At 43.5% G+C, this 17,469-nt stretch overlaps 1 protein-coding gene across 1 annotated transcript; it reads right to left on the reverse strand.

The window, feature by feature from the left end:
* Positions 1-237: 237 nt before the first annotated feature.
* Positions 238-16,844, reverse strand: LOC120438878 (NACHT, LRR and PYD domains-containing protein 1-like). Its single transcript, XM_039609413.1, has 5 exons — positions 16,818-16,844; positions 8,768-8,971; positions 1,153-1,329; positions 748-921; positions 238-372 (listed from the first exon to the last, which is right to left on the reverse strand). The coding sequence occupies exons 3-5, from the start codon at positions 1,323-1,325 to the stop codon at positions 363-365; spliced, it is 357 nt and encodes a 118-aa protein (XP_039465347.1). The 5' UTR covers positions 1,326-1,329; positions 8,768-8,971; positions 16,818-16,844; the 3' UTR covers positions 238-362.
* Positions 16,845-17,469: the final 625 nt, after the last annotated feature.

A 17,469-nucleotide genomic window follows, 5' to 3' on the forward strand; every position in this document is an offset into this window, starting at 1 on the left:
AGCCAGAGTGAGACAGAGACTGTGCATAGACTGTAGAAGGACAGAGCAGAAGCAGAGCAGTCCAGATACACTGATGATCCTCTGTCAGATCCAGAGGGACACACAGGGATGATGCTGGACTCTACATTGTGTCTGACAGTGGAGCTGTTCTCAGAGCAGTTCACTCTGCAGCACTGACAGTCATCTGCATTTCATTCCTCTGTCAGTCACTGCTGGATGAAGCTCTGCTCTCCACTCCACCTCCCAGTAACATGGCCCAGTCAGAGCGTCTCTACACACAAGCTGCTGCTGCTTCAACCTCTCTGGATCATCAGGACACAGCTCCTCCTCTCTCAGCACACACACCGTCCTGTTTAACATCATCAGCTCCACCTGCAGAGAGAAGAAGGAAGAGCAGAGGAGATAAACGAGTGTTTCCAGAGACTCTTCATCAGCTGTCAGTCAGTGATGCGGCACATCCAGTATAAAGAGCAGCAGGGACTTCAGTGCTGGGACTGTACTAGGACTCATTGTTGCTTCACTTTTTCTAATCGTTGGATTTTTATTGAAGTTGATGAAAATGTTTTTCCCTCCTAGTTTGAGTTTGGACTTTCATTCATTAGAAGAACCTTGGTGTGTCCACTCTGAGCTCTGTAGAAACCCCAACATCAAGCCCAACAATCCAGATGGACGGTTCCAGCTGTTAACTGGAGGAATTCCATCCAAACATCTGACAGCACCACCCACTCACTCCATCACTCTACTTACGCCAGCCACTCCAGTCTGTAGTCTGGACTCTGCTGAAGATCAAACAGCTGCTTCACATTTGGATCCTTCAGCTTGTTTGATTGCAGGTCCAGCGCTCTCAGATGGGAGGGGTTGGACTTCAGCGCTGCTGCCAGATAATCACAGCTGACCTTTGACAAACCACAGCCAAACAAACTGTATAAAGAATGAAAGATGTAAGTTTATTAGACTAAGTGTGAGCTTGAAATCATTCAGTGTTTCATCATGTAAAATAAAATAAAAATGAACCAGAGAAGAAGAAAACAGACTTTACCATGAAGATCCTCAGTGTGGATCAGTATAATATCAGCCTGATGTCTGCAGTTTAGTGTCAGCACAACTTTCACATCCTATTCATCTCAGCACAACTAAAACATGCTGACTTACCCCAGAGTTTCAAGTCCACATCCTGGACTCTCCAGAAAACCACACAGATGCTTCACTCCTGAATCCTGCAGCTTCTTGTTGAAGGTCAGGTCCAGCTTTCTCAGATGGGAGGGGTTGGACTTCAGGGCTGCTGCCAGATAATCACAGCTGATCTTTGACAAACCACAGTCCATCAATCTGTATGAAGAATGAAAGATGTAAGTTTATTAGACAAAGTGTGAGCTTGAAATCATTCAGTGTTTCATCATCTGTTCAGAGCTGAAGAAGGTTCAGAATGTAGAAGTTTAGAAAATGGAAACTCCAAACAGCTGAAGCCAACAGGAAGCAGCTTCAAACAGGAAACTGTGCAGAGTTTCAGACTATATGCCCGATGCAGCCAGTTAGATTTTGGAGATTTTAATCTCTGTTCTGTGACTAAGTCCTTGAATCATTTCTTCCAGTTGGTCCAACAAGACAGACTAAGTATTGGAGATGTGTTGTGGCTCCATTAGGGGAGCTTCTAAATGTGATGTGATGGCCCCTCTGGGTCTGTCAGATCACAGGACTGAAGAGAGCTCAAACTGGGCACACAGTTGTTCCAGTCTGGACCAAAGACTCTATACTGGAACTGAGGGACTGCTTTGACTGCACCCACTGGGACGTTTTAAAGGCTCATGTTCTCACTTAGATCATCGATTTCTACTGACATTTCTTTCGGGGAAAAATGGGGATTACTTTGAAAACAAGAAGTATTTTCTCCAATAAGCAGCCCTGGATTAGTAAATCACTCCAACATGTTCCCAGGCAGAAGAAGCTGTCTTGTTATGAGGGAGAGAAGAAAAAGATTGAGGCACAGAAAGTTGTTGAAAGAGAGATAAAGCAGCTAAAATCAGGTGTAAAAGTAAATCAGAGGATGAGCTGAATAAAGGACACTCAAGGCTGGCTTGGAAAGGAATGAAGTCCATGGTTGGGATGCAGAACAAGGAGCAAAGATGAATGTGATGCTGAATCAGCAGAAGACTTGGACTCATTTGATTCCAGCTTTGATATCATTGATTTCAATGAAGAGCTTTGTGATTGTAGCAAAGGGCTGGTAGCTCTGAGAGTCCCACTGATGAGGTGTTTGTGTGGAAATCTCTTAGTGGGACCAAAGAGAGAAAAAGCCCTGGTCCTGATGCTGTGGGAGGGAAATGATTGGAGTGTGCTGTGAGGAACTGACTGGGAGATTTTCACATTTTCCAGTCCTCCTTGAACAACAGGAAGTTCCCAGCATATGGAAACAAAGGTTAAGTGTCCTATGGCACTCAGTGATGATGGTGCTGTGGCCCCACCACCTCCACCTCTTTGTAAAGGAACTAACTGTAATCTGAAGCTTCAAATGGAACTAAGACTTCCTCCACTAGGTGGCAGTGTCTGATGAGAAAGTGTTAGTGGAGCTGGCCTGGAGTCAGAAACAGGAAGATGCAGGATTTGGGCTAAAATGGGGAAAAGTGGTTCGCACTAGTGCCTTAAAGTAAGAAGGTTGTAGGTTGAAGCTTGTTGGTCAGCTGGGCCTTTCTGTGGAGGTTGGATGTTCTCCCACAGTCCAATGAAATGCTGCTTAGGTTCATTGGTGCTTCTAAATTGGCGGTAGGTGTGGATGTGAGAGAGTGCTTCTCTGTCTCTCTCTGTTGGCCCTGTGATGGACTGCTCACCTGTGCAGGTGGACCACGCCTCTTGCCCTATGACAGCTAGGGCACAGGCTGCAGCCCTGTGAGCCTAAGCTGAATAAACAGTTAGCAAAAATGATCCATAGATGGCCTGAAATTCCCCAGTTAGCAGTTTGGTAGATAGCTATGACATGCTAATCCCATCCAGCAGCTGTATTCTACCTGTAAGCTGATCCCTGCTGAGCCAAAGCACTTTTTCATATACAAATTACAACCTTTAATAGAAACCTATTGGTCAGCATCTTATTAGCCTGCTGTTAGCTTCATTCCACAGAAAACTGAGAGAAACTAACAGAGTTGATAAAGAATAAAGAGAAATGTGCTCATTTAAAGCCTTTGAAGTGCTTCAGATGATCTCTGTCCACTTCTGTCCACTCATTCATTCATGTAAGCTTCTAATGCAGCTTTGATCTTCACAGTCTGCTTCATGAAACTCATTCTAACCCTGAATGTCAGAGTGTTCCTCCTTCATGCTGGCAGTGGAGGAGATTTGGATGTTGGACTGTGTTTTGGATGATGTGTGTATGTTTGTGTTGGACTGCTATCTGTAAAGCAAACACACATTTTGCTTTGGATTTCAGTGTCACACAGACTTTAAGCTGGAATGAAGAGTTGGAGACTTTCACAGTGAACTATCCAGTGGAGGATTTTTCTTCTTCTTTGAAGGTTTGAAATGTGAACATTGTTCTGCTACAGTCAATGGACTAAACCAGAGAAGAAGAAAACAGACTTTACCATGAAGATCTTCAGTGTGGATCAGTATAATATCAGCCTGATGTCTGCAGTTTAGTGTCAGCACAACTTTCACATCCTATTCATCTCAGCACAACTAAAACATGCTGACTGACCTCAGAGTTTCAAGTTTACATCCTGGACTCTCCAGAAAACCACACAGATGCTTCACTCCTGGATCCTGCAGCTTGTTGTAGCTCAGCTCCAGCTCTCTCAGATGGGAGGGGTTGGACTTCAGCGCTGCTGCCAGATAATCACAGCTGATCTCTGACAAACCACAGCCCCTCAATCTGTATAAAGAATGAAAGATGTAAGTTTATTAGACAAAGTGTGAGCTTGAAATCATTCAGTGTTTCATCATCTGTTCAGAGCTGAAGAAGGTTCAGAATGTAGAAGTTTAGAAAATGGAAACTCCAAACAGCTGAAGCCAACAGGAAGCAGCTTCAAACAGGAAACTGTGCAGAGTTTCAGACTATATGACCGATGCAGCCAGTTAGATTTTGGAGATTTTAATCTCTGTTCTGTGACTAAGTCCTTGAATCATTTCTTCCAGTTGGTCCAACAAGACAGACTAAGTATTGGAGATGTGTTGTGGCTCCATTAGGGGAGCTTCTAAATGTGATGTGATGGCCCCTCTGGGTCTGTCAGATCACAGGACTGAAGAGAGCTCAAACTGGGCACACAGTTGTTCCAGTCTGGACCAAAGACTCTATACTGGAACTGAGGGACTGCTTTGACTGCACCCACTGGGACGTTTTAAAGGCTCATGTTCTCACTTAGATCATCGATTTCTACTGACATTTCTTTCGGGGAAAAATGGGGATTACTTTGAAAACAAGAAGTATTTTCTCCAATAAGCAGCCCTGGATTAGTAAATCACTCCAACATGTTCCCAGGCAGAAGAAGCTGTCTTGTTATGAGGGAGAGAAGAAAAAGATTGAGGCACAGAAAGTTGTTGAAAGAGAGATAAAGCAGCTAAAATCAGGTGTAAAAGTAAAGCAGAGGATGAGCTGAATAAAGGACACTCAAGGCTGGCTTGGAAAGGAATGAAGTCCATGGTTGGGATGCAGAACAAGGAGCAAAGATGAATGTGATGCTGAATCAGCAGAAGACTTGGACTCATTTGATTCCAGCTTTGATATCATTGATTTCAATGAAGAGCTTTGTGATTGTAGCAAAGGACTGGTAGCTCCGAGAGTCCCACTGATGAGGTGTTTGTGTGGAAATCTCTTAGTGGGACCAAAGAGAGAAAAAGCCCTGGTCCTGATGCTGTGGGAGGGAAATGATTGGAGTGTGCTGTGAGGAACTGACTGGGAGATTTTCACACATTTTCCAGTCCTCCTTGGAACAACAGGAAGTTCCCAGCATATGGAAACAAAGGTTAAGTGTCCTATGGCACTCAGTGATGATGGTGCTGTGGCCCCACCACCTCCACCTCTTTGTAAAGGAACTAACTGTAATCTGAAGCTTCAAATGGAACTAAGACTTCCTCCACTAGGTGGCAGTGTCTGATGAGAAAGTGTTAGTGGAGCTGGCCTGGAGTCAGAAACAGGAAGATGCAGGATTTGGGCTAAAATGGGGAAAAGTGGTTCGCACTAGTGCCTTAAAGTAAGAAGGTTGTAGGTTGAAGCTTGTTGGTCAGCTGGGCCTTTCTGTGGAGGTTGGATGTTCTCCCACAGTCCAATGAAATGCTGCTTAGGTTCATTGGTGCTTCTAAATTGGCTGTAGGTGTGGATGTGAGAGAGTGCTTCTCTGTCTCTCTCTGTTGGCCCTGTGATGGACTGCTCACCTGTGCAGGTGGACCACGCCTCTTGCCTATGACAGCTAGGGCACAGGCTGCAGCCCTGTGAGCCTAAGCTGAATAAACAGTTAGCAAAAATGATCCATAGATGGCCTGAAATTCCCCAGTTAGCAGTTTGGTAGATAGCTATGACATGCTAATCCCATCCAGCAGCTGTATTCTACCTGTAAGCTGATCCCTGCTGAGCCAAAGCACTTTTCATATACAAATTACAACCTTTAATAGAAACCTATTGGTCAGCATCTTATTAGCCTGTTGTTAGCTTCATTCCACAGAAAACTGAGAGAAACTAACAGAGTTGATAAAGAATAAAGAGAAATGTGCTGATTTAAAGCCTTTGAAGTGCTTCAGATGATCTCTGTCCACTTCTGTCCACTCATTCATTCATGTAAGCTTCTAATGCAGCTTTGATCTTCACAGTCTGCTTCATGAAACTCATTCTAACCCTGAATGTCAGAGTGTTCCTCCTTCATGCGGGCAGTGGAGGAGATTTGGATGTTGGACTGTGTTTTGGATGATGTGTGTATGTTTGTGTTGGACTGCTATCTGTAAAGCAAACACACATTTTGCTTTGGATTTCAGTGCCACACAGACTTTAAGCTGGAATGAAGAGTTGGAGACTTTCACAGTGAACTATCCAGTGGAGGATTTTTCTTCTTCTTTGAAGGTTTGAAATGTGAACATTGTTCTGCTACAGTCAATGGACTAAACCAGAGAAGAAGAAAACAGACTTTACCATGAAGATCCTCAGTGTGGATCAGTATAATATCAGCCTGATGTCTGCAGTTTACTGTCAGCACAACTTTCACATCCTATTCATCTCAGCACAACTAAAACATGCTGACTGACCTCAGAGTTTCAAGTTTACATCCTGGACTCTCCAGAAAACCACACAGATGCTTCACTCCTGGATCCTGCAGCTTGTTGTAGCTCAGGTCCAGCTTTCTCAGATGGGAGGGGTTGGACTTCAGCGCTGCTGCCAGATAATCACAGCTGATCTCTGACAAACCACAGCCCCTCAATCTGTATAAAGAATGAAAGATGTAAGTTTATTAGACAAAGTGTGAGCTTGAAATCATTCAGTGTTTCATCATCTGTTCAGAGCTGAAGAAGGTTCAGAATGTAGAAGTTTAGAAAATGGAAACTCCAAACAGCTGAAGCCAACAGGAAGCAGCTTCAAACAGGAAACTGTGCAGAGTTTCAGACTATATGCCCCGATGCAGCCAGTTGGATTTTGGAGATTTTAATCTCTGTTCTGTGACTAAGTCCTTGAATCATTTCTTCCAGTTGGTCCAACAAGACAGACTAAGTATTGGAGATGTGTTGTGGCTCCATTAGGGAGCTTCTAAATGTGATGTGATGGCCCCTCTGGGTCTGTCAGATCACAGGACTGAAGAGAGCTCAAACTGGGCACACAGTTGTTCCAGTCTGGACCAAAGACTCTATACTGGAACTGAGGGACTGCTTTGACTGCACCCACTGGGACGTTTTAAAGGCTCATGTTCTCACTTAGATCATCGATTTCTACTGACATTTCTTTCGGGGAAAATGGGGATTACTTTGAAAACAAGAAGTATTTTCTCCAATAAGCAGCCCTGGATTAGTAAATCACTCCAACATGTTCCCAGGCAGAAGAAGCTGTCTTGTTATGAGGGAGAGAAGAAAAGATTGAGGCACAGAAAGTTGTTGAAAGAGAGATAAAGCAGCTAAAATCAGGTGTAAAAGTAAAGCAGAGGATGAGCTGAATAAAGGACACTCAAGGCTGGCTTGGAAAGGAATGAAGTCCATGGTTGGGATGCAGAACAAGGAGCAAAGATGAATGTGATGCTGAATCAGCAGAAGACTTGGACTCATTTGATTCCAGCTTTGATATCATTGATTTCAATGAAGAGCTTTGTGATTGTAGCAAAGGGCTGGTAGCTCTGAGAGTCCCACTGATGAGGTGTTTGTGTGGAAATCTCTTAGTGGGACCAAAGAGAAAAAAGCCCTGGTCCTGATGCTGTGGGAGGGAAATGATTGGAGTGTGCTGTGAGGAACTGACTGGGAGATTTTCACATTTTCCAGTCCTCCTTGGAACAACAGGAAGTTCCCAGCATATGGAAACAAAGGTTAAGTGTCCTATGGCACTCAGTGATGATGGTGCTGTGGCCCCACCACCTCCACCTCTTTGTAAAGGAACTAACTGTAATCTGAAGCTTCAAATGGAACTAAGACTTCCTCCACTAGGTGGCAGTGTCTGATGAGAAAGTGTTAGTGGAGCTGGCCTGGAGTCAGAAACAGGAAGATGCAGGATTTGGGCTAAAATGGGGAAAAGTGGTTCGCACTAGTGCCTTAAAGTAAGAAGGTTGTAGGTTGAAGCTTGTTGGTCAGCTGGGCCTTTCTGTGGAGGTTGGATGTTCTCCCACAGTCCAATGAAATGCTGCTTAGGTTCATTGGTGCTTCTAAATTGGCTGTAGGTGTGGATGTGAGAGAGTGCTTCTCTGTCTCTCTCTGTTGGCCCTGTGATGGACTGCTCACCTGTGCAGGTGGACCACGCCTCTTGCCCTATGACAGCTAGGGCACAGGCTGCAGCCCTGTGAGCCTAAGCTGAATAAACAGTTAGCAAAATGATCCATAGATGGCCTGAAATTCCCCAGTTAGCAGTTTGGTAGATAGCTATGACATGCTAATCCCATCCAGCAGCTGTATTCTACCTGTAAGCTGATCCCTGCTGAGCCAAAGCACTTTTTCATATACAAATTACAACCTTTAATAGAAACCTATTGGTCAGCATCTTATTAGCCTGCTGTTAGCTTCATTCCACAGAAAACTGAGAGAAACTAACAGAGTTGATAAAGAATAAAGAGAAATGTGCTCATTTAAAGCCTTTGAAGTGCTTCAGATGATCTCTGTCCACTTCTGTCCACTCATTCATTCATGTAAGCTTCTAATGCAGCTTTGATCTTCACAGTCTGCTTCATGAACCTCATTCTAACCCTGTATGTCAGAGTGTTCCTCCTTCTCTTTCCCATCATTCATGCTGGCAGTGGAGGAGATTTGGATGTTGGACTGTGTTTTGGATGATGTGTGTATGTTTGTGTTGAACTGCTGTCTGTAAAGCAAACTGACATTTTGCTTTGGATTTCAGTGTCACACAGACTTTAAGCTGGAATAAAGAGTTGGAGAGTTTCACAGTGAACTATCCAGTGGAGGATTTTTCTTCTTCTTTGAAGGTTTGAAATGTGAACATTGTTCTGCTGCAGTCAATGGACTAAACCAGAGAAGAAGAAAACAGACTTTACCATGAAGATCCTCAGTGTGGATCAGTATAATATCAGCCTGATGTCTGCAGTTTAGTGTCAGCACAACTTTCACATCCTATTCATCTCAGCACAACTAAAACATGCTGACTGACCTCAGATTTTCAAGTTTACATCCTGGATTCTCCAGAAAACCACACAGATGCTTCACTACTGAATCCTGCAGCTTGTTGTTGTTGTGAGTGGCAGACGAGGAGGAGTCATTACTCAGGTCCAGCTCTCTCAGATGGGAGGGGTTGGACTTCAGGGCTGCTGCCAGATAATCACAGCTGATCTCTGACAAACCACAGCCCCTCAATCTGTATAAAGAATGAAAGATGTAAGTTTATTAGACAAAGTGTGAGCTTGAAATCATTCAGTGTTTCATCATCTGTTCAGAGCTGAAGAAGGTTCAGAATGTAGAAGTTTAGAAAATGGAAACTCCAAACAGCTGAAGCCAACAGGAAGCAGCTTCAAACAAACACAACAAGAGAAAAAACTCTGAATGTTTCACATTAAAGTCGAACATTTCTCATAAAAACAGGACAAAGACTTGAAAAAGTCGTGTTTTTCCTTCTTTTGATTTTTCGAACAATGAAACTGTTTAACAGCACAGTTTGTTTCAAAGTCAAACATGAGTTTGTCCATCGTACGGTCTGACTTATCAATGACAGCACACAGACGTCTGAGCTCCATATTATCGGTTGTTAAGCTTAACGTAGGGATCCTTTACCAACATTCACAGATAAACTTACAGACTTGCTTTAAGTCTCTGGGACAGCTTGCTCAGAGAGGCCGCTTTGGCAGCACGTCGTAAAAGCTCCAGATGCTTTCAGTGTGAAGTAACTCCACACTGCCAACATCTGGCACACCACAGCTGCTCTATCATGTGACGCGTACTGCTCCCACGCGCTGAGGTCACTGCCTGCTTACACCATGTCACAAGTTTGTGAGGCGCTTTGGTGATAGTTAATGGATCAAGTTACATTTTTTTTCCTCCCTGATATCCGATCCAGTAATTTAGGTCAGGATGGACCAAATAAAGTATATCGGATCGGTTCATCTCTAAATCAAACCTCTGTAACTTTGCTTCACTTCAGCAGCATCAGCTCATGTTCACATGTTGATTCGTGGTTTGCTTCAGTTTTGGATTGACTGCAGAATATTTTGAAGGTTATCTGCTATAAAAAGCCAGAAGAGGAAAATCTGCTTCATGTGTTTCTGTTTGTTTGATCTCAGTGACTTTGACACAAAGGCCTCTGCTGTGATGATCACACCTCTGATCAAGTCTCACAGTGTCACAACTGATAAATGATCAGAGTTAGAATATTTCTGACTGTCTGCTGTGTGCCGTGACCTTTGACCCCAGGCTGCTGGAGACTTGGGCTGGGTGAATGACCCAAATAAATATTTTAATAGGTTTGATCAACCACCCATCCCTCCCCCAGCATTGTCCCCCTGCTGCAATCTTCCTCATCTTCACACCTCCCAGCTCCCAGTCATCACACCCACCCCCGGCTTCTGTGGACTCCAACATACACCCCCCTCCCCCGAAATCCCCTCTCTCCATCTCAGCACTTCAAGTGAGGAATGAGCTTAGCAAGATCAAGGTGCGGAAGGCTGCAGGTCCAGATGGCATCAGCTCCAGGCTCCTGAGATGCTGCGCAGATGGACTGTGTCACTGGAGAAAGTTCCACAGCTGTGGAAGACATCTTGTGTGGTACCAGTACCAAAGACCTCCCATCCCACGGACCTCAGCAGCTACAGCTAGCCCTGACATCTCATCTGATGAAGACCCTCGAGAGGTTGGTTCTAAACCATCTGCGCCCCCTGGTGAGGTCTTCATTGGATCCGCTGCAGTTTGCTTACCAGCCTGGCATCGGGGTGGAGGACGCCATCATCTACCTCCTGCACCAAGCTCTGACTCACCTGGAGAAGCCTGGAAGCACTGTGAGGATCATGTTCTTTGATTTCTCCAGTGCTTTTAACACCATCCAGCCACGACTTCTGAGGGACAAGCTGGAGCTATCGGGAGTGGACCAACACTTGTCCCAGTGGATACTGGACTACCTCACAGAACGTCCACAGTATGTGAGGTCACAGGGCTGTGTCTCTGATATGCTGGTCTGCAGTACGGGTGCCCCACAGGGAACTGTGCTGCCACTGTTCCTCTTCACCCTCTACACTGCAGACTTTTCCATCAACTCCCCACGCTGCCACCTACAGAAGTTCTCTGACGACTCTGCCATAGTCGGCCTCATCACAGGTGAGGACGACTCAGAGTACAGACAGTGGACTCTGGACTTTGTAGACTGGTGTCAGCAGAACCACCTGCTGATCAACACCGGGAAAACCAAGGAGTTGGTGGTGGACTTCCAGAGACGCAGACCCACCACACTGACACCGGCGAACATCCAGGGAGTGGACATTGAGATAGTGGACTCTTATAGGTACCTGGGTGTTCACCTGAATAATAAACTGGACTGGAGCCACAACACTGATGCTCTTTACAGGAAGGGTCAGAGCAGACTCTACCTGCTGAGGCGGCTGAGGTCATTTGGAGTCCAGGGAGCGCTTTTAAAGACCTTCTATGACTCTGTGGTGGCATCTGTCATTTTTTACAGTGTGGTATGTTGGAGCAGCAGTTTATCGGCAGCTGAGAGGAAGAGGTTGGATAAACTCGTCAGGAAGACCAGCTCTGTTCTGAGATGCACCCTGGACCCAGTGCAGGTGGTGGGAGACAGAAGGACTCTGGCCAAAATAACATCTCTGATGGACAGAGTCTCCCACCCCATGCATGTAAATGTTGCTGAACTGCAGAGCTGCTTCACTGACAGACTGCTGCATCCTAGATGCATGAAGGAGCGTATCCGCAGGTCCTTCCTCCCTGCAGCTGTCAGACTGTACAATCAGAACTGCTCCTAACAATCATAGATGTTTACATCAGCACTGTAACTGCAATAATTTAATTCAATTCAATTCAATTTTATTTATATAGCGCCAAATCACAACAAAAGTCGCCTCAAGGCGCTTTATATTGTACAGTAGATACAGAGAAAAGCCCAACAATCATATGATCCCCTATGAGCAAGCACTGTGGCGACAGTGGGAAGGAAAAACTCCCTTTAAACAGGAAGAAACCGGCAGAACCAGGCTTAGGGAGGGGCGGGGCCATCTGCTGTGATTGGTTGGGGTGAGAGAAGGAAGACAGAATAAAGACATGCTGTGGAAGAGAGACAGAGGTTAATAACAGATATGATTCAATGCAGAGAGGTTTATTAACACATTGTGAGTGAGAAAGGTGACTGGAAAGGAAAAACTCAATGCATCATGGGAATCCCCGGCAGCCTACGTCTATTGCAGCATAACTAAGGGAGGATTCAGGGTCACCTGGTCCAGCCCTAACTATATGCTTTAGCAAAAGGAAAGTTTTAAGCCTAATCTTGAAAGTAGAGATAGTGTCTGTCTCCTGAATCCAAACTGGAAGCTGGTTCCACAGAAGAGGGGTTTGAAAACTGAAGGCTCTGCCTCCCATTCTACTTTTAAACACTCTAGGAACAACAAGTAGGCCTGCAGTGTGAGAGCGGGTGCTCTAATAGGGTGATATGGTACTACAAGGTCATTAAGATAAGATGGGGCCTGATCATTTAAGACCTTGTATGTGAGGAGCAGGATTTTGAATTCTGGATTTAACAGGAAGCCAATGAAGGGAAGCCAAAACAGGAGAAATCTGCTCTCTCTTTCTAGTCCCTGTCAGGACTCTTGCTGCAGCATTTTGGATTAGCTGAAGGCTTTTCAGGGAGTTTTTAGGACATCCTGATAATAAAGAATTACAGTAGTCCAGCCTGGAAGTAATAAATGCATGAACTAGTTTTTCAGCGTCACTCTGAGACAGGATATTTCTAACTTTAGAGATGTTGCACAAATGGAAGAAATCAGTCTTACATATTTGTTTAATATGTGCGTTGAAGGACATATCCTGGTCAAAAATGACTCCAAGGTTCCTCACAGTGTTACTGGAGGCCAAGGTAATGCCATCCAGAGTAAGAATCTGGTTAGATACCATATTTCTAAGATTTTCAGGGCCGAGTACAATAACCTCAGTTTGATCTGAATTAAGAAGCAGGAAGTTAGTAAGTAAGTAAGTAAAATTTATTTATATAGCAGTTTTCACAGATAAAAAAAAATCACAAAGTGCTTTACAACAGAAGAAATGAAAATATAAAACAATGTAAAACAATAAAAGCAACATAAGAGGAACTTAATAAAATGCTTTTCTAAATAAAAATGTCTTCAGCTGTTTTTTTCAGAAGAATCAATGGAGTCTGTGCAGCGTAGAGATAGTGGAAGAGAATTCCACAACCGTGGTGCCACTGCCTGAACGGCCCGATCACCACGGGTTTTAAAATGAGTGCGCTGTACCACCAGCAGTCTCTGATCTAATGACCTTAAAGCTCAAGAAGATGAATGTGGTTTCAGAAGGTCAGATAAATATTGGGGAGCTTGACCATGAAGGGTCCTGAAGGTTAGACCTAAAATTTTAAAATGAAACCTAAAACTTACAGGCAACCAGTGAAGGGAGGCTAAAACTGGAGTAATATGCGATCTTCTCTTGGTGCCTGTTAAGAGTCGTGCTGCAGCATTCTGCACAGTCTGAAGATGATTTAAGGCTGATTTGTTAAAACAAGTAAAAAGGCTGTTACAGTAGTCTAAACAAGAGGAAATAAAAGCATGAATAATCATCTCAAGTTCAGGTTTTGACACCATTAGTCTGAGTTTAGAAATATTCCGTAAATGATAAAAACAGTTTTGGACCAGCTGCTTAGAATGCTGCTCGAGCGACATCGAGCTGTCAAACATGGCACTGAGGTTTCTGAGGCTCGATTTAACAGAAGGGTCTAAGAAGCTGATATGCTGCCTAATTTCTGAGACTATATGGTCTGATAAAACAGAAACTCTAATTATTGCTCCAGAGTTTAGTTGGAGAAAATTGTCATTCAACCATTGGTTGATTTCTGTCAGGCAATTACTTAAATTAGACAATTTATAAAACTCAGAAATCCTGAAGGAACAGTACAGTTGAATGTCATCAGCACAGAGATGATAGGAGATATTTTTAATTTAATAATTTGGCCTAGGGGGAATATATAAAGTAGAATTGGACCCAGGACAGATCTCTGAGGTACCCCACACGGTAAAACTGTTAAGTCTAACATCACATGATTCATGCAAACAGTAAAAGATCTCTCAGACAAATATGACATAAACCATTTTAAAACAACACCAGTAATCCCAAACAAGTTCTTGAGTCTGTTTATATTGAAACTGTGGTCTACAGTATCAAAAGCAGAGCTGAGATCTAAAAGGACGAGCACTGCTGCCATCAAGATATCACTAGATACTGTAAGTAAGGCCGTTTCAGTGGAATGCAATTTACGAAAACCAGACTGGAAAGTTTCCATAACAGCATTTTTATCCAGGAAATAGTTAAGTTGTTCTACTACTACTTTTTCTAAAATCGTCGCTACAAAAGGCAATTTGGATATTGGCCTATAACTGTTAGGAAGAGATGGATCCAGCTGAGGTTTCTTTAATATTGCCTCAACAATAGCTTGTTTAAAGAAGCTGGGAACTGAGCCAGTATGAAGAGAAAAGTTTATCATTTCCACAATACAGGGGCCAATGGAATCAAACACACTAGTGAAAAGTGACCTTTTCCTATTTAATAATAGATGCAAGGAGGTCGTTAAATTCAGCTAGAAAGACTCCGGCAGGTCCAGGGGGTCGGTAGATTAAAATACAATAAAAGGTTTGCAAAGAGCCAACCTTGATCATCTGCAGCTCAAATGAAGTGAAGGAATCCGAATTCATCAGTCTGCATGTGAATCTGTCCCGGTGCACAACAGCGAGTCCTCCGCCACGTCCCAAAAGGCGTGGAGTTCCGGTGACGGAGCAGCCAGTCGGACAAATTTCCTTCAGATATATACAATCCATGTTTTGTTGCCATGTCTCAGTTAAACACATGAAGTTGAAAGATTCTTCCATAAAAAGATTGTTTAAAATAAATGATTTGTTTGTGATTGAGCGAGTGTTGAGCAAGGCAAACCTGATCGATGTTCCCTTTGGTTGGTGCACTCAACAGCTGACTGCAGTGGCACTCGAATTAAACACCTGTGCGCACCTCTACACCTGTTACGCCGGGCGGTGACTTCAGGGCTAACTGAAGCTAGTATCCATGGTAGTACATCACCTCTGCCATCAAAACGGTGGTCAGACGACAGATGCAAGGTGAGCATGGGGCCATCAGACCATTGATTCCGGGCTTGGAATTGAAGTGTAGCGTCGGCACCAGGTGACAGTAGCTGAATTGGTCGTAGGCACCGGGAATCATCCCACATCCAAGAAACTAATCTTAGGTACCTTCTCAGTCGCACTTTAAGACCGGCCCTGGTTCCCCTCCGTCTTTTCTTCGTGTTGAATCCCACCGATATGTATGGTACCGTGCACTCAGGTGAGGAACAGACAAAAGGTGGAGGAAAAATTTTCCTGTAACTGTCCCAGCTGTCAAAGTAGCTCTCCATTGAGTCTTTAATATACAACAGCGTGCGCCGATCATAAATATTGGTGGAAGAGACAAAATCAAGACACAAAACAGTAATAATATTGCAAGTGACAATAGTGGCCAGTATAAAACTATACCAGCGAGCTGTAATATGGTGCCTGTGTTTGGCACAGGTGACGAAGCCAAACACAGGCACCATCTTGTCATTTCCACTTGATGAGTCCTCAAAAACGTACTTTTTAATATTTTTTGTATAATTACGTGTGTGATATTTCTTTAAGAAGGACTCATCAAGTTAGCAGCCATCCAGGTCTTTATGTCTTTAAGACATTCCTGCAGTTTAACTAATTGGTGTGTGTTACCTGGCTTCATGGATAGATAGAGCTGGGTGTCATCTGCATAGCAGTGAAAATGTATGCTATGTCTTCTAATGATGCTGCCTAAGGGAAGCATGTATAATGTAAACAGAATTGGTCCTAGCACCGAACCCTGTGGAACACCATAACTGACCTTAGTGTGTGAAGAGGACTCTCCATTTACATGTACAAATTGGAGTCTATTAGATAGATATGATACAAACCACTGCAGTACAGTACCTGTAATACCTACAGCATGTTCTAATCGCTGTAATAGGATATTATGGTCAACAGTATCGAACGCAGCACTAAGGTCTAGCTGGACAACCACAGAGATGAGTCCACTGTCAGAGGCCATAAGAAGATCATTTGTAACCTTCACTAAAGCTGTTTCTGTGCTGTGATGAGCTCTGAAACCTGACTGAAACTCTTTAAATAAGCCATTCCTCTGCAGATGATCTGTTAGCTGTTTGACAACTACTCTTTCAAGGATTTTGATATAAAAGGAAGGTTGGAGATTGGGCTATAATTAGCTAAGACTGCTGGGTCTAGAGATGGCTTTTTGAGTAAAGGTTTAACTACAGCCACCTTGAAGGCCTGTGGTACATAGCTGATTATTAGAGATAGGTTGATCATATTTAAGATTGAAGAATTAATTAATGGCAGGACTTCTTTGAGCAGTTTTGTAGGAATGGGGTCTAAAAGACACGTTGATGGTTTGGAGGAAGTAATTATTGAAGTTAACTCAGAAAGATCAATTGGAGAAAAAGAGTCTACCTTAACATCAATGGTACTAAAAGTAGCTGTAGATAATATTACATCTGTGGGATGATCATTGGTAATCATCCCAAAGTAAATCAACCGATTTGCAGTACAACCTGGGTTTGCCTCTTATTTGTAGTTCATTTTATTTAACTTAATAACTGTACAGTACTCTGTTTATAGTAACCATTGTCCTGGATGTATATATGTAAGACAAATTGTGTATGTTTCTGTTCTGTGTCCTGTGTACTGTTTGTTTGTATACGTGTCTTTCTGGCTGCTGTTACAACCAAATTTCCCCTTGTGGGACAATTAAAGGATTTTTCTATTCTATTTAATGGACTAAACCAGAGAAGAAGAAAACAGACTTTACCATGAAGATCCTGAGTGTGGATCAGTATAATATCAGCCTGATGTCTGCAGTTTACTGTCAGCACAACTTTCACATCCTATTCATCTCAGCACAACTAAAACATGCTGACTGACCTCAGAGTTTCAAGTTTACATCCTGGACTCTCCAGGAAACCACACAGATGCTTCACTCCTGAACCCTGCAGGTTGTTGTAGCTCAGGTCCAGCTCTCTCAGATGGGAGGGGTTGGACTTCAGCGCTGCTGCCAGATAATCACAGCTGATCTCAGACAAACCACAGCTCTCCAATCTGTATAAAGAATGAAAGATGTAAGTTTATTAGACAAAGTGTGAGCTTGAAATCATTCAGTGTTTCATCATCTGTTCAGAGCTGAAGAAGGTTCAGAATGTAGAAGTTTAGAAAATGGAAACTCCAAACAGCTGAAGCCAACAGGAAGCAGCTTCAAACAAACACAACAAGAGAAAAAACTCTGAATTTTTGTCGTACATTTCTAACAAGAGTATTTTAAATACAGCGTCACTGATAATCATCTTCTGCTCAGTGAAACTTTGTGCATCATTAACACTCACATGTGGAAAACCAAAGACTGTGAGTGCAAAGAGGGAGCGAGGAGGATGACAGAGAGTTGGTACAAGAGCATCAAGAACCCGGCGAGGAAATGAGCAGAAGGATTTTGGAGCCTTTTGGATTGAAGCTTTTACGGAGACGTTTTTGACTGGACACCACCAGGACACTAGGGCTGTGCGATATGACAAAAATCTCATAT

Source organism: Oreochromis aureus, linkage group 3, assembly GCF_013358895.1.
Source record: "Oreochromis aureus strain Israel breed Guangdong linkage group 3, ZZ_aureus, whole genome shotgun sequence".
In the NCBI taxonomy this organism is placed as follows: domain Eukaryota; kingdom Metazoa; phylum Chordata; class Actinopteri; order Cichliformes; family Cichlidae; genus Oreochromis; species Oreochromis aureus.

What these genes read in the sequence shown, in the direction of transcription:
- LOC120438878 (XM_039609413.1), bottom strand. Translation starts at nt 1,325, where the DNA reads ATGGACTGTGGTTTGTCAAAGATCAGCTGTGATTATCTGGCAGCAGCC. An exon ending in TGTGGACTTGAAACTCTGGG is followed by an intron (nt 922 to 1,152) that starts GTAAGTCAGCAT and finishes TTCTTTATACAG; the next exon opens with TTTGTTTGGCTGTGGTTTGT.